This window comes from Rosa chinensis, chromosome 3 (assembly GCF_002994745.2).
Source record: "Rosa chinensis cultivar Old Blush chromosome 3, RchiOBHm-V2, whole genome shotgun sequence".
Taxonomy (NCBI): domain Eukaryota; kingdom Viridiplantae; phylum Streptophyta; class Magnoliopsida; order Rosales; family Rosaceae; genus Rosa; species Rosa chinensis.
The window spans coordinates 34,605,052-34,626,304 of NC_037090.1; the positions used below are offsets into that span (position 1 = coordinate 34,605,052).

The 21,253-nt window shown below is 39.2% G+C and overlaps 4 protein-coding genes across 6 annotated transcripts; 2 read left to right on the plus strand and 2 right to left on the minus strand.

Annotated features, from left to right (window-relative positions):
- The first annotated feature begins 8 nt into the window (after positions 1-8).
- LOC112191682 (ribonucleases P/MRP protein subunit POP1) lies at positions 9-5,530 on the plus strand. The gene is made up of 11 exons (XM_024331074.2): positions 9-158; positions 642-1,168; positions 1,275-1,371; positions 1,514-1,621; positions 1,698-1,931; positions 2,377-2,495; positions 2,573-3,094; positions 3,545-3,653; positions 3,734-4,314; positions 4,726-4,893; positions 5,022-5,530. The coding sequence occupies exons 2-11, from the start codon at positions 726-728 to the stop codon at positions 5,218-5,220; spliced, it is 2,580 nt and encodes an 859-aa protein (XP_024186842.1). The 5' UTR covers positions 9-158; positions 642-725; the 3' UTR covers positions 5,221-5,530.
- Positions 5,531-5,855: 325 nt separating this feature from the next.
- Positions 5,856-9,584, minus strand: LOC112194772 (pentatricopeptide repeat-containing protein At1g02370, mitochondrial). Of its 2 annotated transcripts, XR_005808791.1 has the most exons (3): positions 9,230-9,584; positions 7,594-9,080; positions 5,856-6,213 (listed from the first exon to the last, which is right to left on the minus strand). XR_005808791.1 is itself a non-coding variant. In XM_040517127.1 (2 exons), the coding sequence occupies exons 1-2, from the start codon at positions 9,560-9,562 to the stop codon at positions 7,830-7,832; spliced, it is 1,584 nt and encodes a 527-aa protein (XP_040373061.1). In that variant the 5' UTR covers positions 9,563-9,584; the 3' UTR covers positions 5,856-7,829. The 2 variants fall into 2 exon arrangements, 1 of the variants encoding a protein (XP_040373061.1); XM_040517127.1 differs by having other exon boundaries at positions 5,856-9,080.
- A 79-nt stretch (positions 9,585-9,663) lies between these two features.
- Positions 9,664-12,961, plus strand: LOC112194773 (beta-carotene isomerase D27, chloroplastic). 2 transcript variants are annotated; one of them, XM_024335001.2, is made up of 7 exons: positions 9,664-9,825; positions 9,927-10,115; positions 11,754-11,853; positions 11,988-12,079; positions 12,189-12,269; positions 12,357-12,425; positions 12,513-12,961. In XM_024335001.2, the coding sequence occupies exons 1-7, from the start codon at positions 9,679-9,681 to the stop codon at positions 12,642-12,644; spliced, it is 810 nt and encodes a 269-aa protein (XP_024190769.1). In that variant the 5' UTR covers positions 9,664-9,678; the 3' UTR covers positions 12,645-12,961. The 2 variants fall into 2 exon arrangements, with proteins under 2 accessions (XP_024190769.1, XP_024190770.1); XM_024335002.2 differs by having other exon boundaries at positions 12,189-12,252; positions 12,513-12,653.
- A 1,686-nt stretch (positions 12,962-14,647) lies between these two features.
- Positions 14,648-18,779, minus strand: LOC112194771 (DEAD-box ATP-dependent RNA helicase 24). The gene is made up of 5 exons (XM_024334998.2): positions 18,009-18,779; positions 16,643-17,871; positions 15,550-15,589; positions 14,980-15,397; positions 14,648-14,887 (listed from the first exon to the last, which is right to left on the minus strand). The coding sequence occupies exons 1-5, from the start codon at positions 18,634-18,636 to the stop codon at positions 14,836-14,838; spliced, it is 2,367 nt and encodes a 788-aa protein (XP_024190766.1). The 5' UTR covers positions 18,637-18,779; the 3' UTR covers positions 14,648-14,835.
- Positions 18,780-21,253: the final 2,474 nt, after the last annotated feature.

The following is a 21,253-nucleotide window of genomic DNA, read 5'->3' on the forward strand; positions in this document are numbered from 1 at the left end:
AAATAAATAAATGACCCGACCCGGAAAACAGAAGTCGGGTTAACCCGACCCGGATTACAGGAACATAACCCAAAATCTCCCTCTAAAACCCTGAACCCTAATCCAGCATCCAAAAGCCAAGAAATTGAGGCAACCGAGATGCTAATTCAGCAATTCAGGTGAGTTTGGTGTTTGTTTAACGAGAAATTTAGCTTCTGGGTTTCGGTTTTTGCTGTTTTTCCTCTCTCTCTCTCTCTCTCTCTCTCTCTCTCTCGGCTAGTGTATTGTTGGTAATGGTGGATTGGCTTCTCCATAAGAATTGGTCTGACATTAAAGACCCATAAATTATATCTATACATAATTGTTCTATTTGCATTATCAGAGTTGTTCTATCTGGGCAAAGTTTCGCAAACAGAAAGCAACTATACACTGCCTCCCATTATTATTATTATTATTATTATTGTTTGAATCTCAATTCGTAATAAGGAATCATCCCCATATTGATATATTAGTAACTTCTAAACTTACAAAACTGATTTTTGTACTCAATTAAGGCAATGGTGTGTTTTCGTTTAATGCCGTAATGCTGTTCTGCAAACATCAAGTTCTAAGCTATCTAGCTTACTTGATTTTTTTTTTTTTTTGTTCTTTGAACATTTCAGAGTAATGGAGTAGTACAAGGAGTCAAGACAGAGAAGCTACTTTAATTTTATTATAATATTGTGTTCTTCATCCCAACCGGATTAATGGCTACCGATGGATACAAACGTTCACAAGTTTCATCAGCTCCGCCTCGAAAATTAAGTGTCCAAAAGTTTGCGGAAGCGCGAGCTTCAGAACTTGAGACGCTCCACACAGTTGTGTCGGACCGACTGAACAATGATTTCCGGTCTCAAAGAAGCAAGAGAAGAAGGACCACTGCTTATGACAATCAAGCCGCAAAAAGGAGATGTCGAAAAAAGCGAAAGCACGGAGTAGGTGATCAATGCAATGCTTTGCCTGCAGAGAAAGATGACAAGAATGTTCCTCGTCGCATTCGTCGGAGAGCTGAGCTTAAAAAGAACCTTCATACGGGTTTTTGTACCTCAGGGGATGGGACAAAGAGGCTTAGAACACATGTTTGGCATGCGAAGCGGTTCACGATGACAAAGCTCTGGGGTTATTATCTTCCCCTAGGATTGCAGGGCAGGTAATGCATCATTATTTGTATTTTTCATTTTCTCTTGTTGATTACTCTCTTTTTTGTTCATAACACGACTTATTTTTTCATTTTCCTTATTTCCTTTTTTATTTAGGGGAAGGGGTTCCAGAGCTGTCCTGAAATGGTTCAAAGATGGAGTGTTTGCCCATGATGCAAGCTATCATGTAGCTATGCAATTGGAGGGTACAGAGGCAAGGCATTTACTTTGTATCTTATCAATATCTTCATATTATCTTTTTTTTTTGTTTTACACTCAATAATGAAATGATGCAGCAAAAATAGTTGTCTTCCGTTACTAAATTGATGGTTTAAACTTATTTCATATGGTTCCAGGAATCATTACTATCAGTGTTAAGAATGGTATTGGTGCCTTCTCCATCAGCTCGTTCCGAAGATATTTCCCGTTCCATTATTTCAGGGGCCATATATGACACTGCTATGGTAATTTGTCTTATTGCACTTTTATTTGTGTGGCATCAGTGACTTAAGATATTAATTTTTTTATACATTTTGGCAGCTTCATCAGTTGGGAGCCCCATGTTCAACCCCAATTGCACCTGCAACCTATATGTGGCGACCCTCTTGCCAACAGGATAGAGATAATGATGCTTCTGCTGTCTATGATGGTGGTGCATGTAATGGTCTAGAGGTTAAAGAACGCTCGTCTACCTTTCGCCAGCTTTGGGTGTGGATACATGCTTCTGCTTTCACTGCAGGGTATGATACTCTCAAATTAGCTTGCCAAAAAGAGGTAAGCGTGCTTTCTCTTTGCTCACATTTGAGCTTTATACAGTAAGGTCCTATGGTGGACGAGATTAGTAATTGGAGCTTGGGAAGCCATCTGAATTCTACCATTTTTTTTGTTACATATTTTTGTTCTCTTACTTTTAACATTTATAACTGTTACGGTGAAATAATGCAGTAGTACTTGTCAGGAATTTTATTTTGAGTATTGCGTTAGTGATACCCTCAAGTTCTGCTTCTATGATGATTCAAGGAAAGATCGTACGCGTCAATAATTTTGTGTATATGTTACTCATAGTCATTAGAGGTGACGGACATTTTAAATGCGACCTTGGTTGTTTTTGTTATGTGCTGGTTGGCAATAGATATTTCTCTAGTTAAGAGTTTTAGATGTTAGAAGACCAAACTCAAATTGTTGGATGCTTAGATTACATCTTCATATGTTATCTCAGATGGAAGAGAGTGGCAGCATGATTAATTTTTTCTCACTTGAGGGCCAACTCGCGAAATTAGAAGTTATGGGATCAAAAGCATTTCAACTCCTCCAAAGGACATTGTGCCCTGTTACAAGGTGAGCTACAGATAGGTATGATTCTTTTAATCATGCATGAAGTTGAAGATCGCTTATTATATTGTCTGGCTACACAGAAGAAAGGATCATACTCAGGCATTGAAGAGACATTCAGCTGCTGAAGCTCCAGATGATTCCCAATCTAAGACTATACTTGAAAATGAGGAAGACATTCCTTCTCATGCAGTGTTGTCTCTTAGAGTCAAGGATCCTCGCATGTTCATAGAGAAACGAAAGACTGCATGTGCTTCAGACTCAGGTTCTGCTAGTATACTAGCTGATGAACAAGGAACTGAAGACAAAGAGCATGCTGTCAGTGGAATTATTTCAGACAAGAAGAAAGAGTTACTTTCCTTGATGGGGTCAGAACTTGAAGGTACTAGCATGCTCGCAGAAAAGAATTTGTGGGATGTTAACAGTGGTATAAGTCCTCCAGTGGAAGAGATGGTTCTTTGCCAGGAAAGATATGACCAGAATAAAAAATTCTTCTGCCTTGATGAATCAAGTTCAAGGGTACTACATACTTCAACCAATTTGCAGTGCAGTTCTTGTCCTGTTCTGCTTTTGAAAAATGACAACGGAAGGGGCTTGCATATTGGGTAAACCTCTCTTTTCCCTTGTTTATGCTTCTGTTGTAGCATTACTTGGTTTTAATAATCCATGCATCACACTGAATCCTTATATTTATGGTTCGATCTTAAGTATGGCCTATAATGGTCACTATATCTTCTGAGTTTCATGCTTATGATTTCAATTATGATGAGTTTAATATTTCTATTAATTCAATTTCTCTAGGACCTCATTGTTTTGCTTGTAATTTGATTATACAAACTAGCTCTATATTTCTTCTCTGAAACATGAAATTCATCACTTCGATGTTTACTAATCGCTCTTTGTGCACTAATTGGTAACTGTATTTTCTAAGTTTTTGCAATAATCGCATCAATGTTCACTACTCCCTCTAACATACTTATATAGAACATATATGTGTTTCAAACTTCCAGAGTTATTTATTTATATGTACCATTAAATCTCTTATTTCCTTACAGTTGGTCTGTAATTCTACCCTTGAGCTGGGTCAGGGCATTTTGGATTCCTCTCGTCTCCAAGGGGGCTCATGTGATAGGTTTGAGAGAGAGGCACTGGATTTCATGTGACGTAAGCATTTGCACTTCAAATCTATAATCTTTAATATCAGGCTTCTAGAATGTTGCAAGTAAATCTTTCTTCTTTCGCAGGTAGGATTGCCATGTTTTCCTTTGGATTTCCCTGATTGCAGTGCATATTTATGCCTTAAGGAAACTGAAAGTACCGCCTCCAATGTTAAAGAGGAACTTCGTCCTCCAGCACAAAGACCTTTGAGGGTTCCCATTTTACCCCCATGGAATAGTATCCAAGTTTCTTTAAGGGAAGGACCCACCAAAATGCGAAATGCCGAAACTTTTAGACTGGAAAACGGGGTCAGAAGCAATTCATCATCTAACTCGGAGTGTGACAATTATGATGTTACATTCTGTCCTGGTAATTTGTTTGATGGTTTTGTAGCACGGACATCTTTTTCACTGACAAATTTCTTGAATGAATTCCAAGGCTGTAATTTACGCCTATGTCCTCATGTGACCGATAAGACGACTAGCTTTACTAGGTTTATGAGGGATGAAAGCAAGCTTGGGCAGGGCCAAAATGGGATTACCAAATTTAGTTACAAGCACAAGTTATGCTTTGTAAGGGTATTTCTCCATGCTTACAAAGAAGGGTTTTTTGAAGAGGGAGCAGTTGTTTGTGCACCTCAAGTGACTGACATCTCACTCTGGACAAGGTGGTAACTTATTCTTCTTCTTCTTCTTTTTTCCCCATTTTGAATATCGAATTATGCTTTGTTGCCGTAATTGATATTTTATTAGTAAGCTTCTAATCTTTGTATTCTTACTTGGTGGTACTTGGTACTCTGTTCTAGTCTTTTCCTTCCTAACATAGGTGTCTTCATTTTCTGGTTGTAATAAAGTTGATTGTATGTCTGTGCTCTCATGTGCATGGACAATGATAAAGGTCGTATAGTTCAAGGGCAATATATAAACTTGGCTATGCTTAATTACCTTTATAACTTTTCCTTGATGTTTAGTGAAATTTAATGTCATTAGTGACAATAGGGGATGAACTGTAAATATCATTGCTATTATTGAAAGACATGTCTTTCGTAGTAATAATCATGTTGGTGCATGTCTTGCAGATCAGAGAGTTTTGATGCAGTACTTCAGGTTCCTCAATCTGCTGTGACATCGTATTTCAAAGAGCAATCTTCTGGTAAGTGGGAACTCCAATTACCAGAGGACACTGTCAGTAGAGAATCTCATCGTTGGCCTATAGGCTTTGTGACCACTGGTTTTGTTCGAGGGAGGTTAGTCTATAGGCCTCTTGCTGCATCACAACTACAATCTTTTGATTCCATTTTACTGTATGTTCATTATTTGCCTTATGCTATGTTGCATGCAAATATGATTATTGTAATTATTATTATTTTTACAGCAAGAAGACAGTGGCACAAGCTTTTTGTGAGGCAGTACTACTTGCTCATATTAGAGGGGAACAATGGGATATGATGCCAGTTAAACGGAGACGGAAGGAAATATATGTCCTTGTGAGGAATTTGAGATCCTCAGCATATAGACTAGCTCTTGCCACTATCGTCCTGGAAGATCAGGAAGAAGATGTTGAATTTCTGTGAAGTGCGACTTGCTGGCTGTGGTACATTTAACGGACAACATGCTATGGGTCTTCTAACATGAACATTCGTAGATCAAGTTTTGATGCGGAAGGATAGTAAAGCAGAAGGAAACAGAGTGGTTCAAAAATTTCTTTATAAATGCTTTTGCTCTTCCTTCTCTCCGCCTAACCCTTTCCTCCATGCAGAGTGTATCTTATAGAAAATTTTGTTTTTGATTCTGTATATGTAAATATGTATCATATAATCACAATTCGCAACCACTTAGAGCAGAATCTTTTATTTTTAATTCTTATTGAATATCCTTTTACTGATGATATGTGTATGATATCTGAAGGCACATAACCAAATAAATTTCAGTACAAGTGAGACCAGAAAGAAGGCGGGGAATACTTGAATGAATAAAATTATGGCAGTTAAAAGACTTGAAGCCTAAATAGTAGTTGCTCCTCTTTTCAGTTTTCACCCATCAAATTGACCTCTGAAAGAAAGAAGTGAGCTATGCCATCCAGATATTATCTGTTGTAGGTAAGTAAAGAATAAAACTAAAATCTGCTTCACTGATGAGATGCCCCCTTGACAAATCATAAATTTTCATCACAACAACGATATTATAGATAATTGAAAGAAAAAAAAAGGACAAAAACAAAATATAGATAGACAGAATCGGATCAACCAAGTTGCATGTTTTTCTTTGATACAGTGGAGACTAAAAGCCCAGAAAGAAACAAAAAACAAAAGAAGCTAGCTGGTCATAATTCTCCTAGGCCTACAAAAACACCAATATCATGAAGTAATGCTTCAGTAAATATCAGGAGGCCTGTGGAAATTGAAAAACCTTCAGAGTTGGTCAAACTTGCTTTGGAGAGGATATCCGCTACCTTGTTCTCTCTCCCTGTGAAGGTGGATAGTTTGAACAAAACTGAACATCTACATCATTTGCCAACAATTCTCAATCAAGAGGATGGAGACTTCTGCTTCCAGTCTGTATCAGGTCTACAAGAACCAGGTTGCACGTTTATAAACAAAGAAACTCTACTCATAATTGAACAAAACACTTCCAAGTACCCTGGAAATCATTGAATAGCAATTTCTACCTTCTACACTCCTCAAATTAGGTTTCTGATGGAAGCTAATTAGTTGAGGAGGAAAACTAAAAACAAAAATCAACAGTTGAAGACAAACCGAGGGACATGACGTATGTAAGCCAGTGAAAAAAGAGTGAAACTCAATCAATTGGTTAAGAGGTAGTTTAGTTTCTACCTCGTTTTACAAAATTGCACTTGTTTATGCTGACCAAAAATTCTGCTCCCTTAACTTGCAGTATAGAGGAAAAAAAATTCTTTTTAAAAAAAATGATTCATAGGAAAACTAACAAGAAGACAATATATATGTATATAAGGCAACGTAAGGCAACTAAACAACAAAACCCATCATGCATAGATTATTGATTTCTCCAAGGAAGTGACGTGGAGAAATTGAAGTCTTTGAGGCAGTTCATACCAGAGACTATTATAATAGTATCAGTCAACCATTCAAAAAAAAATAATCAATCAAAGCTCTTTATATCTAATTCTTATATGTGTATTAGTGTAAAATATATGTGATTTGCTAAAAGGAACTCATCTTTCAACTTTACATTCCACAATTTAATGGGATACCTATTGATGTCCTAATAAGAGTTCTTTGTGTGTTCGGTTCAGTCTCAAATTAAGAAAGAAATAATACCAGCAATTATCAAGAAGAAAAAAAAAAAGTATGTGAAAATACTCACATATACACAAAAACACACACAATTCAAATATGCTCCTGCTATTGCAAGCCAACTCTAACAAACAATCCATAATGGTGCCTGAGAACCTAAGAAGTAAGAACCATTCAATCAAACCATAAGACAATAACTTTAGGTTAGAGAGGAATGATATTCTAACTCACAACAGGATTACCAAAACCATCCTGTGTCCATCTCTCCCAGTCAACACCTCTGGTCTTTTAAAAGCACAGCCTTCCGGAGAAAGAAAAAAAGAAAAAGAAAAAGAGAAACGCAGACACAGATGTACATTTATTTCTACAAATCCAGCAAAACTCATCATCAGACCAAAAGATAAAAAAAGCAAAACTCATCAAGAATCTCAATGGTAAAACCCACATTTATTTTCGTACATTCTGGACAAAAAAAATAAATCAAATAAGAAAAGGATTTTGTGAGTTTCATCAAAGTCTAACACGATTACCACTGATGACTTTCTAATATGAGGTTGCATCTTACATCAATACACCATAAAGGCCAAGCACAACGAACTGCGGCCCAAAACAAATATTACATGAGCAATCATCAAAGAGACGGTCAAAATACAAAAATAAAAGACCAAATACCTGAAACCACAATCTGAGAGTTATCGAAAGACCTTGGATCCCAAGATGTTTGTGAAGACAATTTTGAGTAGACGCTTGATAGCACAAATATGAAATCAGATTGAGATTCAATTTTGGATAGCCGAAAACCACTACAACCAGCCTTTAACAATCTTGAGTTCAGAAAACTACAGAGGTTCCCGTGTATAAGTTAAAGGAATTACAAAATGCCAAAAACTGTCAAAACTAGGGGACTGCTATGCTGTCGATGTAGTTGGGGAAACCCTCTCCACCAATTCCTCAAGCTCGGGGCTTATTTGAATGTTGTCTTCCTTCAATCTCTGACATATCTCAGGAAGTAATTCACCAGCTGCTAGATAAACCTTAAGCAACAAAGAATACTCATTGGAACTGAGACAATTTAGACGCTTCAGAATCTTATGAAAGTTTTCAGAGCTATCAACATCTTTTGTTTCCTCAAAATACTTAAAAAATGCACCAATGATTTCTGGAGACGGATGCCAATTCTCATCCTTGGTTTCTGAAATCGCCTCTCCCAAATAGCTAATGGCTGAATCAACCTGACGGGCATCCAAGAAGTAAACCATGAACATTTCTCGAGCCTTGAAGAAAGGCCCTTTAGACCTCTTAGTAGCATCCTTAAAGATCAACAGCGCTTCTTCATGCATGTCCTGACTAAGATAAGCACGTATAACTACATTTGCTAACCTCATATCATAACTGGAGCAATTGGACTGCCACTCCTCAAAGCATTCTTTTAAACCCTCAACATCTTTTAGCTTACATAGAGCTTGAAGCACAAGTATATAGCTCATATTGGTGGTTTCTGGGAAAGCTAACTTGAGGGATTCCCATATTCTTTTGACCTCACCTAGATTACCAGTGTTGGCATAGAGGGTAATCAAGAAATGGTACGTCTGGCGCTGCTTCAGCGGTATCATCATTTTCTCCGACATTTTAAGCGCTAGCTCAGCCTTCTCAAAAAGCTGCGCCTTTACATAGATGGAAGCCAGATTACTATATGTTGACCAGTTGCATTTGTCTTGATCTTGGCTTTGCATCTCTTCCACAACTCTCTCCACGCCTTCAATATCATTCAAAGAGGCATAGCTCTGCATCCAGATATTGTAACTAAACGTATCTAAAGATATCTCCCTCTGCTTCATTTGCTCTACGAAAGGCGCCACTTTCTCCGGCCGCTCCTTTCTCATATACAAAGACATGAGATTGTTAAAAACCAGAGTAGAGTTGGCACAGTCCAACTCATCCATCTTCTGATAAAGCGCCAATGCCTTCTCTTCCATCACTTCCTTGCAATAACAGTTCAAAAGGGATCCGTAAGTCAATTTGTTCTTCGCAGACGGTGCTAAATTGCTGAAGTAACTCTCAGCTGCCTCTATCCCTTTGGCTTTCGCCGTAAGATCCAACCGTACGGCATAGTCAGGCAAAGCATAATGAATTTTCCTAAACTCCATCCATTCCATTATCTGCACTAATCAAGCAAATCAACCAAAAAAAACAGAGCATTAACTCCGAAATCTATAACCAAACCAACAACCAATTCAACTACCCAACACATTTCATTGCAATCCATCAAAACGAAGCAAATAGTAAAAGAAAGGATGGGAGTGGAAACCTCGAGAGCATTCTGGTACTGGCGGTACTTGCGGAGCTCCTTGATGCAGCGCTCGAGCTCATATTTCTTGACCGTTCTGCCCTCCATGATGTAATCATTCAAGGCCGTGGCCGCGCTCCTCCCGCTTCCTCCCAAAGCCGATAACCTCCGGTACAGCCTATCCGGATTGTCACGCCGACCCCCCGCCGCCACCGCCGTACAGAGCTTCCTCACCAGCTCCCCCGCTCCCGACGACATCATCCAACGGCTACGATTCATTCTCTCTCTCTCTCTCAAACAAGGGTTTAAAGTAACTTTTGTGTTTCTGTTAGGGTTTAAGAGGATACCCGCCATGTTTCAGAACGGGTCGGGTTTTACCCGGACGAGACCCGACCCGACCCGTTTGACTTTTGGAATTTGAACCAAGCGTTTTAAGGGATATTTTGAGTTCATGTGATTCTGCGCAAAAAATGAAGGCATTGGCTGTTGTTTGCCCCCCAAGAATTTCCTTCTCCTCCTGCTCAAACTCGTCATGGCAACAACGACACCTTCGGCTTCAGTCCAAACCGAAATCCCAGCTCCGAATTTGCTCACGGTTTCGGGTCTCGTCTTGTTTGGTGAGAGTGTTTTGGATTCTGAGCTGGTCTGTTTTTTTGGTTGAAATTCATTCAGTTATGTGTGTGTGTGTGTTTATGCAAGTGAGTGGTGTTTGTTTCAGATAAAAGAGGGAGAAAGGCAGAAACACAAAGGTGGAGTGGTGGATGAGTTGTTGCTGAATGTGTTCAGGAACAAAATGGTTAAACAAGTGGGATGGGATTCCCATAAGCCGGGATACGATGGACTAATTGAAGTTGCCAACCGGATGATGCTCAACAACCCAACAAATTCTGATACTAAAGAAGCTGCCGTACTCTCTCTCTCTCTCTCTCAAATTTCTATGTTTCAGAATACAATGCATGTACATATCTTGCATTCCTACTCATTATAGTAGAACCCAGATTTAGATCTAAATTGCTTAAATATTAACCTATGCTGAAAACATTGAATCTATTTAAACAGAGGCTAGATTTCCCAACTAGGGGCTGCAGCTTTCTCACAAATAAAAGTGTGGAGTTTCTGAGTCTGTTTCAAACACCACATCTTGAGTGACTTAGCCTAGTCAACCGCTAATAATCTGCAAAAGCTTCAGCAGAATGAGCAACAATGATAGCCTAGATCATTCCATCAATTACTTTTAAGGCTATAATATCTTGCAATAGAAGCAATCTCAGCCTTGTTATCGCAGCTACTCCACGCTCTCCATCAACATTGACTTTTATCATATCTGCTAATAAGCCAGGTTCCATCAGCCTTATGCACAGGTTGACAGGTTTTTTAGCCAAAAGTATCACACCCTTTCTGAACATAGGTCGCCGAAAAATCAGACACGGCAACAGAAACCCTTTTCTTCATTGTAATTTGGATCGACAACACTTCACACTTAGCCATCCAAGTCATCCATAGCTCCTTTCTGACTCTTGTCTGAGCATCTTCAAAGGGATCCCAATGATAGTCCACGGACAAAGGAAGATTACAGATTACTGTTGGAAGTCTAAAGAGCAGAGATTAAATGATGAACTCCAAATCCATGCTAAAGTGTTCCAATCCACCAGATCAGATCATTTCTATTAAGGATCAAACTCTGAAGATAGGGAAAGATTTGCAGATAGCTTCCACTTCTGTACCTGGAACGCATGTATCGCTCTATGTCTTAGTTGATTCTCCATTTAACTCTTGCCAGAGAGCATGGTTATTGAAACTGTACCTACCTTCCAATATGCAGCTCCAATCCCAAGTTTCTGTTGAACCCTTATAAGCTGATATGGAGTTTGAATTTGGGAAATTAAGTCCATTGTAGAATCTTAACCCACAGAGCTTCAGAATATTGTAGAATTCTCCTACTCAATTTAGCCAAGACAGCTAAATTAAAGTCACTGGGAACTGCTCCCACTTCTCTTTAGCAATCTCACCTTATCCCAACTTAACCAATTAATATTTCCACCATTGTTTGAATAACCGCCTGACAAATTTGAGAGAACAATATATAGCTCTTAACAAACACCACTCCACCATCTGAACATTGCTCTTGGATAAGCAGGAATTGAGCTGAGAACAATCTTGATGAGGACTTCCCTACCTGCAGGGAATATTACTTACAACCCTGTCTTTCACAAAGGCCTGCTCTTGAATCGATCCTCATTATTGGAAGCCTCAAATACTTTCCAGAATCCTCAACACCATTCACACCCAACACAGTACTCATTTCCATATGTAGCTCAATTGGAGTATTGCAGTAACAAATAAACTCTATTTACTCAAGTTAACCAATAATCTTTAAGGATGGACTTCATTAAAGTACAATTTGATGTTCTGGACTTCATTCATGCCATTCAATGAACAATTTGATCATCTTGGTACTGAATTACCATCAGACCAAAAACCAAAAACAGAAAGAGAATTGCATTTACTAGTTGGTGCACATCAGTGAATGCTTTGTTCTTGGCAGGTCCGAGTTCTGATATCTTTGTTTCCACCATTCCTGTTAGAACTGTATAAACTGCTCATAGCTCCTATACAAGGCGGAAAAATAGCCGCCTTCATGGTTGGTCAGTATTCTCTATGCCACATTTTCACCCCCACTACGGATATTTAATGGATATGCATAAGCCTTGTTATGTTCCTATAACTATTCAAGTGGATCATTAGCTGTAACTTGTATGGCATTTGTTTTAAACTGAAGCAAGGGTGACTGCAATCAGTTGTCAATGGCTCATGGGCCCCTGTACTGTTAATTCTGTCGACCTACCCGATGGGAATTCATGGACTAGTGGGGTAATCATCTCTTTAATTTTCTTAATCAAAATAGAATGGAAAAGTGTTTGACTGTACTTCCAAGCTTAGATAATAGCTGACATTGTTGGGAGAATTGGCATTCATGCAGGTGTTTGTCGAGAAATGCAAGTACTTGGAGGAAAGCAAATGTGTAGGGATCTGTGTCAATACTTGTAAGCTTCCAACTCAGGTTAGTGATGCTTTTGTAAAATGTTAGTTGACTGCCCAACATGACATGAGTTCTTTGATGCTAATTCCATCGAAGTTGTTACTCCAGTCTTTTTTCAAGGATTACATGGGTGTCCCTTTACTGATGGAACCGAACTTCAACGACTATAGCTGCCAGGTTAACCCAATACCTATAGCCGAATTGACCCATTTCAACAATTTATTGTCCTTAAAAATGACTCACTATTTATCTCAAACTCCGCAGTTTAAATTCGGGGTCCTTCCTCCACTTCCCGAAGACGACGCCGCTCTCAAGGAGCCTTGCTTAGCCATATGCCCTAATGCTACCCGAAGAAGAGAAAGAAACATTAATATAGAGCAGTGTCCCAAGGCATAAATACAGTAAAATTGCTTTGCCACCGGAGACATCATATTATTAGATAGTCTGTTGTGTATATAACTAGTTCAGCAGCTTCTTGTATTCCTGTACTCTCTCGATAGTCACCTTCTTTAGGACTTTGTCACTTTCTTTGTTAACTTGTTACTGTTGTGTATAGACAAACTTCATCTCTTATATACAGAAATCTGCTGTCAATGATGATAATAAGTTGCAGGTGTGTGAAGGTGACTTACCTAGCAGTAGCTTTGTTATTCACTGAGCCTTGGGCCCTAAGCACGATACAGAAGGTACTTCAATAAAAAGGAAATTAACCATTCGTCTTCTTTTTGTTCACAACTCATTTTTCGTGGTATTGTTGTGTTTTTTTTTTACCAATTTTGACAAAATGACAGAAGTACTTGGCTACGATAGAGATCCACAAGGTACTTCCATAAAATAAAATGAAACATATATGTTCTTTTTTTCCAGGCAAAAAATCACAAATGATGTATTTGTTTCGGTCCATAGATGGAGAACATCACATTATTCTCCAGGATTGACTGCCTGCGGTCACGCAGAACATCACATTGCTACCAGAAGAAGAATGAGATGGAGTTGAGCCAAACATGCCTTGATGAACTGCAAAATTAAGAACCTTGAGATGTGCAACGCAAAGAATACTTCCCAACTAGGGATACCATTAGGAGCAACCATAGCAGTTGAGGAAGATGAAGAGTGTGCCTTGTGCTGAAGCTCAATTTCACACTCAGCAGATAATAACAAAGATCTAACTTCCTCCGTATCAATATTATTCTTCCCTGAAATAATTTGCGTAGTATGACCATATTCACTAGCAATCCCAGCAAGAATGAGAACTTTGACATTCTTGATCTGACATTCAAACTCCTACTGCAGCTAACTGATCTCTAACTGATTTGAAGCGCAACAAAAACTTTTATATAGTCAAATCCTTTTCGAATGTTTTGTAAGCTAGACTTTAACTGCCTATGATACCCAGAAGTTGTTGCATAAATTTGCTTAGGAGTAGCCCTACCTCCATTGAACTTGACATCCAGTCGCTAGAGAAGGGCTTCAGTAGAAAGTGTAGTTGCGATCACAGAATCACATAGCTATCCTGCTTCAGCTATTTTTCATGGGTTTCTGAGTTGCCAGCAGTAGGACCATCATTGCTTATAAGAAATTGTAGTGGATACTGAGATTCATCTACGAATCCAAGGAGACCATGTCCCTGAAGATAAGGCTACATCTGAAACACACAGGTCGGATAATTGGTTTCATCGAGCAGTACTCAGACTGTGATGCAGGTTTTATTTGAGATTGCCACTGAAATCGTCGAAATTAACTTTGGATTTTAAGAAAGAACTGCTATGAGAACAATCAAGCTTGAATCCCTACGAACAAAAGAACTTTGGATCCTGAAGATAAACAGCTACAAGTATGAAATCTCTGATTTCTTGAACTGGTAATTGTACAAATCTATGATTTCTTTGGTGATTGAACTGGTAATTGTAGAGGTATTTTGATTTGATGATTAAACTGGTAATTTTACAGCTAATTTTGGGGTTTAAAGAGGAAATTGCAGGAGAAGACATTGGTGAAAGCAATGGTCAGACCTCCCTGGGCTGTCATGCGGTGCAAAAATTTCTGGTAATGGTATTAAAGGCTAAGAATAAACTGCAGAAGAAAACGAAAACACAGAAACTGAATACATGAAATGACCATGCTTGCAGAGAACTTACCCGAAGCCATTTTATTTGAAATTGCCAGAAGCTACAAAGCACACCCCAATTTGATCGTTACCCAAAAAAAAAAAACCAAAAACTAAAAAAGTACACCCAAGTACAACGGAAGCAAATCCTGCAACCAGATTTGCTGCTGGTCAATGAACAAAGAAAACAATGGACAACCTATTACAAATGATCATCAACTATTTGTGCATCAAGTTGATCAGAGTGTACTAAATTAATGTGTTTTTAATCCAAAAACAGTAAAGCAAGAAATTGATCAAAATTTTAATCTGCTGTAAGAATCAAATCTATGAAATGAAATATAGAAGGTACATGTACAATCAGGAACAAGGCAAAGCCATAGAGCATACCAGACCTACAACAATACAGATACAGAAGGGCTCTTGATCTACAAAGAAAATAAAATTTCTTGTTCATTTGAGTGGTCTTCAACTGTATCATCAACAGTCCCAACCAGAGCGCCTCCGCCTTTCTCTAGGTTTATCTCTAGAACTGCAATAGGACAACAGATGAACCTAATAAGCATTACAAATTGACATAAATTAATAACTCTAGCTCAAGTCTAGACCGAGCATGAAAATAACCTTTCCGTCGGCTTCTGGCTCGAATTTTCTCCAGAATTCTGAGAAGATATGTTTGCCACTGGTGCAGGAGCTGGAGAAACTGTATTGGTTGTCTGAGATCTATGTATGTCTCCACCAATAGAACCACCGGCTACAAATCCTCGTAATGCAGGCCTCTTGTTGGCATGCGCACTCGAACTGTTACCAGAACCCTGACTTGGAGAGTTTGATGAAGCAGAAACAAACTTACTCTTGAATTGAGACATCATTCCTGTTCTTAGAGAAGTAACTGCGGCAGATCGACTAGTAACAGCAGGTGATGGAGAACTATTGGATTCCGGATTATATCCAATACCCAGACCAAAATCCACCCCGCGCACACCTCGACCACTGCCGCCACCGCCTCCACCACCACCTCTCCCCCTACCCTTCTTTCCACCTGTGCAACCCATACATATGATCATTTGAAACATTAGAGAAGAGTATTTATTTAATATATCATGGGCTGCCTCAACAAAATGCTGCCACATGAGTATCCTCTGCAAAAGCACCTAAAGAAAATAACAGTTATAGCATGATTCAAAGTCATACCTCCTTTTCTTGAATCACGTTTAGACCTGAATCTTCCATCCTGCAATTGGCAATGTAAATTTCATTATAAAGCATGTAAGATCTGAAATCCAAGATTTCATACTAACTCCTAATGATGTAAAACAGAAGGGATAGCAAACAAGCTCCTCACACGAGATACTTGCACCTATATAACTTGCAAGATGCATAATATGGGGAGAAACCTTTTGTTCTCTCTTTGTTTTTGGTTACTTTTCATTTGAAGAGAAACACAACTACACAAATGAAAAGAAAAGGTACAATACATATGAAAGTGAACAAGGAATCGATCACCTTACAAATAAGTACAAAAGCTTCTACAGAACAACAATATATCAAGCATCAAATTTGATTTAATATTAAAATCCAGAAGGTTTTTTTAAGGAGTATCAGCTCTTATAAATTGTCGACCAATATGAAGTATAACAGGACAAGAATGAAAGTCATTAAATGGAAAACCAAGTGTTTTATTATAAAGCCAACGCGACTAAAATATTCTCTTCACAGGAGTGATTTGGGCTTTCAGTTGATCTCTACACTACATCCAACCCAACAAGCCAAAATACGTCCCCAGCGATTGTTATACATATAGAACATGGTATACAAATAAAGATGAACATTCAATATGTTGGACAAAACTACTAACTAGCACCTTTTTCAGAAATAAAAGTCACCATTATAAGATGCTTGCTTTGCCCTAAAGTTGCCACCTATAATCCCAATGACATAGTAAAACATTTTATTTTTTCTAAAAATGACCGCGAATGACAAAAGAAGTCCATCTCAAAGTGCAGTGCAAATGAGGAGCAACATATGGGGCATATGGACCTATAAACCAGAGTGCACATAACACAAGCCCATTCATGAGCCAAACAGTTGGGTATACTTATCCAGTAATATCATTGACAGAGGCCATCTCAGTAGATGCTAGGAGTACTAAAAACATAACACGATTGGATGACTTTTATATGTCCGGATAGCAAGCAGTACGAAAACTAAAATACATCACGATTGGACACATGCATAAGCTCAATATATAAACTATAAGAATATTTGAACAGTAGCGCACATTTACCTTCATTGCAAGGTCCATGAGCTCCACGGGAACATTCTGACCAGCACCAACTAAGCTATTAACCAATTCTCCAGCAAACCGTGCCTCTTTATGCATGATAAGAGTGTATGCAGTCCCGTCTTTATCACCGGCACGACCTGTTCTACCAATACGATGAACATGCATGTCCATGTCCTTTGCAATATCAAAGTTCACAACTGACTTAATTGACTTGATGTTAAGACCACGAGCAGCAACATCAGTTGCAATCAGAACATGGTAGATGCCAGATTTATATTTTTGCATAATATCCATCCTAGTAGCCTGGTCCTTATCACCATGAATAGCTGCAACTTTAAAACCTTTCTGAGAAAGCTGTGTTTCGATCTCATCCACTGCAGCTTTTTTAGAAGCAAATATGAGAACATCACCGTCATCAATCATACCAGGTAATCTTTCAAGAAGCCACGGCAATTTCTCAGCTTCAGAAGGAAGTACATGAACAACTTGAGTGATATCCTCATTGGCCATTCCCACCTCACCCACTGTAACTCTTACAGGGTCAGAAAGAATTTCTCTAGCCAGCTTTTCAACTTTACGTGGCATTGTAGCAGAAAAGAGTAGCGTTTGCCGGTCTGGCCTAATCTGACCAACTATAGACCTAATTTGAGGCTCAAAACCAAGGTCAAACATCCGATCAGCCTCATCAAGCACTAGGTAAGTTACACGTAGCATCGTCAGTGCCTTCATTTTAATCATGTCTATCAATCTCCCAGGAGTAGCTACAACTATCTCGCATCCTGCCTTAAGTTCTTTGAACTGATCAAGCTTTGACATCCCACCATATACAGCACAGACACGGATGCCATGTGATTTAGCAAATTTCTTGGCCTCTAAGTGTATTTGTTGTGCCAGTTCTCTGGTAGGTGCACATATGACTCCTATAGGACCTTCTTCTTTCTGAAGTTCTGGCTGATCCATAATATGGCAAATCATGGGAAGTACAAAGGCGGCAGTCTTTCCGGAGCCAGTTTTTGCTATACCAATGATATCCCTCCCAGAAAGAACTATGGGTAAAGCTTGGCACTGTATTGGTGTAGGCTTTTCGTACTCTTGTTTTTTAATTGCATTCATGAGTTGCGGAGAAAACGCACAGTCATCAAATATCTTAATTGGCCTTGGTACATCAAAGCCAGACACTCGGATGGCCAAGCTCTTCCGGTACTCGGCAACATCCTGCTCACTCATCCCTAGACAAGCAAAAGTATCCATTTAACTCGTAAGTTTAACAACTCCTGCTAATCTATTTTCTATAGGGAGCTTAGCATGCAATTGATTTGAACTACCGAAATCGAATGGAAACGAAAACGATTTGAATGGAATGTACCTGAAATCGACTCTTTTTCCTCGTAGAAGTCCTTGGTGAATGGCTCGTAGTCAATGGAAGTATGATCCAGAGCTGAAATTGGCTCGATCTTCCTCCTGTCCACAACAACGGGATTGTCCTCGGAATCATACTCCAACATTCCGGCATCCACAGCCTTGGCAGCGGCATAGACCTCCTCGTCGGAATCATAGCCGGCGTGGAGCGCGTCGGAGGCCAGAGTCAGCGTGGCGTCCTTCTTGGCCCTCAAGAAACTCTCCAGATGATCCTCCTCGTCATCGTCCTGGTACTTGTCGGCCTTCTCCTTGGGCTTGGGCGGCGGAGCTGACCTCACCTCCTGGTGAATCCCCTCCATGAAAGCATCGAGAGGATCGACTTCTTCGTCACCGCCGCCGCCGCCGCCGGCGTCGTCTCCTCCGCCGTTACCGTGAGTGTTTCCGGCTTCAATGTCGTCGTAATCGATGTTGTCAAGGTCGGTGTCTTCGTAATTGTCGTGGCCGTGAGCGCGGGAGGAGGAGGAGGAGGAAGGAGGGACGTAGAGTCGCTGAGGGTCTTGTTGCGACTGCTCGAAGTTGTAGGTCGATTGCCGGTTTATGCCGAACCCTTCGAATCCGAACTTCCTCTTCGACATCTTCAATTTTTTTTTTTTTTTTTGAAGGAAAGGATTGGAATAGATAAACCCTAGGCCTAGGGTTTGGAACTAATTTGGGGACGATAGAGAAAGAGGGAAAGAGAAGTAAGCCGGAGAGGGCCAACGGTCACCGACTATCAACTAGATAGTATCGGGGTCGGTATTGCTTTGGGTCCTCCTATTCCACATTTTTTGTCTTGGATCGGACCGAATAAAAGGCCCAATAGGTAGAATATTAGGAAAAGAGGGCCTAAAAGAGATTTCGTTTAGCTGAAGTCCCTTGATTTATAATCGCGTCTACACAGGTAATTAATTGTGAATAAATTTTTAGAGTTGCATGATACAAAGTAAGAGGAGCTAAGGTTAGAGTTAAGCAATGACAGAGTGTTGGTGTTATTACCAATACATGGGTATAAAATGTCATGGGGAAGAAATATGGGTAAAAGAATATCTTGAAGTTTGCGTCATTTCCAATCACAAGGGCAGAATCATTTAAAAAATTGTAGAAATTTACTTGGTTCAATGGAGGATAAATAAGGTTTTGACAATCACAGTGGACTCTGTTGCAACAAATAAGGGTGAGTAGAAAAGAATATTTCAATTTAGGGTTAATTCGATGATTCTATTCATCCTACAATGTGGGTATATATACTAGTACAAAGGAACAATGTGGGTGTATATACTAGTACAAAAGAGTAGTCTAACTCTAATAGGAAACAATCTTTCCATAATTACAGGATATCCTAATTAAATAAGAATACTAAATACATACAGATTTACAGCGATCCTATACTCCCCTTCAAGTTGGTGCATAGATGTCTATTGTGTCCAACTTGCTAACCGAGCTGTCGAATATCTTCCTGGACACTCATTTAGTAAGAACATCAGCTAATTGCTCCTCTGAGTTTACAAATGGAAAGCGAATAACTTTTCTGTCAAGATTTTCTTTAATAAAATGACGGTCAACCTCCACATGCTTTGTTCTATCAAGCTGAACTAGATGGTGTGCAATCTCAATGACAACTGTATTATCACAATGCAAATCCATAGGCCTTTTAAGCTTGTAATCCAGGTCTTTCAGGACATTACAAAATCCACAATATTTCACAGATTCCATGTGCCATACCTCGAAATTCAGCTTCTGCACTTGATCTGGCAACAACTTTCTGCTTTTTGTTACGCCAAGTGACAAGGTTCCCTCCAACAAAAGTGAAGTACCCATTTGTAGAACGTTTGTCAGTTTTATCACCAGCCCAATCTGCATCTGTGTACCCAACAACTTCCAATTCATCTTTTTTTTTCTGAAACAATAACCCTTTACCTGACACCATTTTCAAGTACCTCAAAATACGAAAGACTGCATCCATGTGCTCTTCAATAGGATAATGCATAAACTGACTAACAACACTCACAGGAAAAGCAATATCAAGTCTAATATGTGAAAGATAAATCAACCTTCCTACAACACATTGATACCTCCCTTTATCAATTGGAACTTGATCAGGATAGATAGCAAGTCCGTGATTCATCTCAATGGGTGTCTCGATTAGTTTGCAGTCCAGCATCCCTGTTTCAGCAAGTACATCAAGAGCATACTTCCTCTGTGAAAGTGATATCCCCTTCTTAGACCTCGCAACTTCAATGCCCAGAAAGACTTCAGTTGTCCCAGATCCTTCATTTCAAACTCCTTCGACAAATACTTTTGCAATTCATTCATTTATTTTGGATCATCCCCCTTAACAATCATGTCATCAACATACACAATAAGAGTTGTAATCTTACCATTCTTCTGCTTGATAAACAAGTTATGGTCAGAATTGCTCTGTCTATATCCAAAGGCTCTCATGGACTTTGAAAATCTTCCAAACCAAGCTCATAGAGACTGCTTCAGGCCATACAAAGACTTCTTCAATTTACACACCTTGCCGACGTTACTTGGGTAATTTTTAACACTTGGAGGCACATCCATGTACACTTCTTCCTCCAAATTCCCATTAAGAAACGCATTCTTCACATCAAACTAGTGTAAGCGCCAATCTTTGTTTGTTGCAAGTGAGATTAGAATCCAGACAGTATTGATCTTTGCCACAAGTGCAAAAGTCTCCTCATAATCAATCCCATAGCGTTGTGTATATCCCTTGGCAACCAACCTTGCCTTTTATCTATCAATAGTTCCATCGGCATTAAGCTTCACAGTAAACACCCAACGACATCCTACAATCTTCTTTCCCACCGGCATAGACACTAGCTCCCATGTTGCATTCTTCTGAAGAGCTTCCAATTCTTCATTCATCGCTTTTGTCCATTTTGGATCAGTCAATGCATCTTGCACTTTACTAGGTATAGATACAATAGATAATTGATCAACAACAAGTACATGTGACCCGAAAATCCTATGGTTTGACATAAAGTTAGCTATAGGGTATTTAGCTTTGGCTTTGATATCTGGTTCATATTGTTTCTTAGGAATTCCCTTGGTAACCTTTGTGATTTCCTAGGTTCGACACTTTCTAACCCAGAAGACTCATTAAAGTTTAGGGGAACCTGAGATGGATCATTCTGAGCGGGATCTTTAGTTGGTGATGTAGAAGAGAGAATATATCTTGTGTGTGAGCTT

Bases quoted from the DNA above. Each gene is read 5' to 3' on its own strand.
- LOC112191682 (XM_024331074.2), top strand. From the start codon at position 726: ATGGCTACCGATGGATACAAACGTTCACAAGTTTCATCAGCTCCGCCT. The intron at 3,095-3,544 runs GTAAACCTCTCT...ATTTCCTTACAG, and splicing joins GGAAGGGGCTTGCATATTGG to TTGGTCTGTAATTCTACCCT. The intron at 4,315-4,725 runs GTGGTAACTTAT...CATGTCTTGCAG, and splicing joins GACATCTCACTCTGGACAAG to ATCAGAGAGTTTTGATGCAG.
- LOC112194773 (XM_024335001.2), top strand. From the start codon at position 9,679: ATGAAGGCATTGGCTGTTGTTTGCCCCCCAAGAATTTCCTTCTCCTCC. The intron at 11,854-11,987 runs GTCAGTATTCTC...TTTAAACTGAAG, and splicing joins AATAGCCGCCTTCATGGTTG to CAAGGGTGACTGCAATCAGT. The intron at 12,080-12,188 runs GTAATCATCTCT...GCATTCATGCAG, and splicing joins GGAATTCATGGACTAGTGGG to GTGTTTGTCGAGAAATGCAA.
- LOC112194771 (XM_024334998.2), bottom strand. From the start codon at position 18,636: ATGTCGAAGAGGAAGTTCGGATTCGAAGGGTTCGGCATAAACCGGCAA. The intron at 17,872-18,008 runs GTACATTCCATT...TTGCTTGTCTAG, and splicing joins GGAAAAAGAGTCGATTTCAG to GGATGAGTGAGCAGGATGTT. The intron at 14,888-14,979 runs GTTATTTTCATG...GTCCTATTGCAG, and splicing joins AGCCAGAAGCCGACGGAAAG to TTCTAGAGATAAACCTAGAG.
- LOC112194772 (XM_040517127.1), bottom strand. From the start codon at position 9,562: ATGGCGGGTATCCTCTTAAACCCTAACAGAAACACAAAAGTTACTTTA. The intron at 9,081-9,229 runs GTTTCCACTCCC...TGATTAGTGCAG, and splicing joins AGTACCAGAATGCTCTCGAG to ATAATGGAATGGATGGAGTT.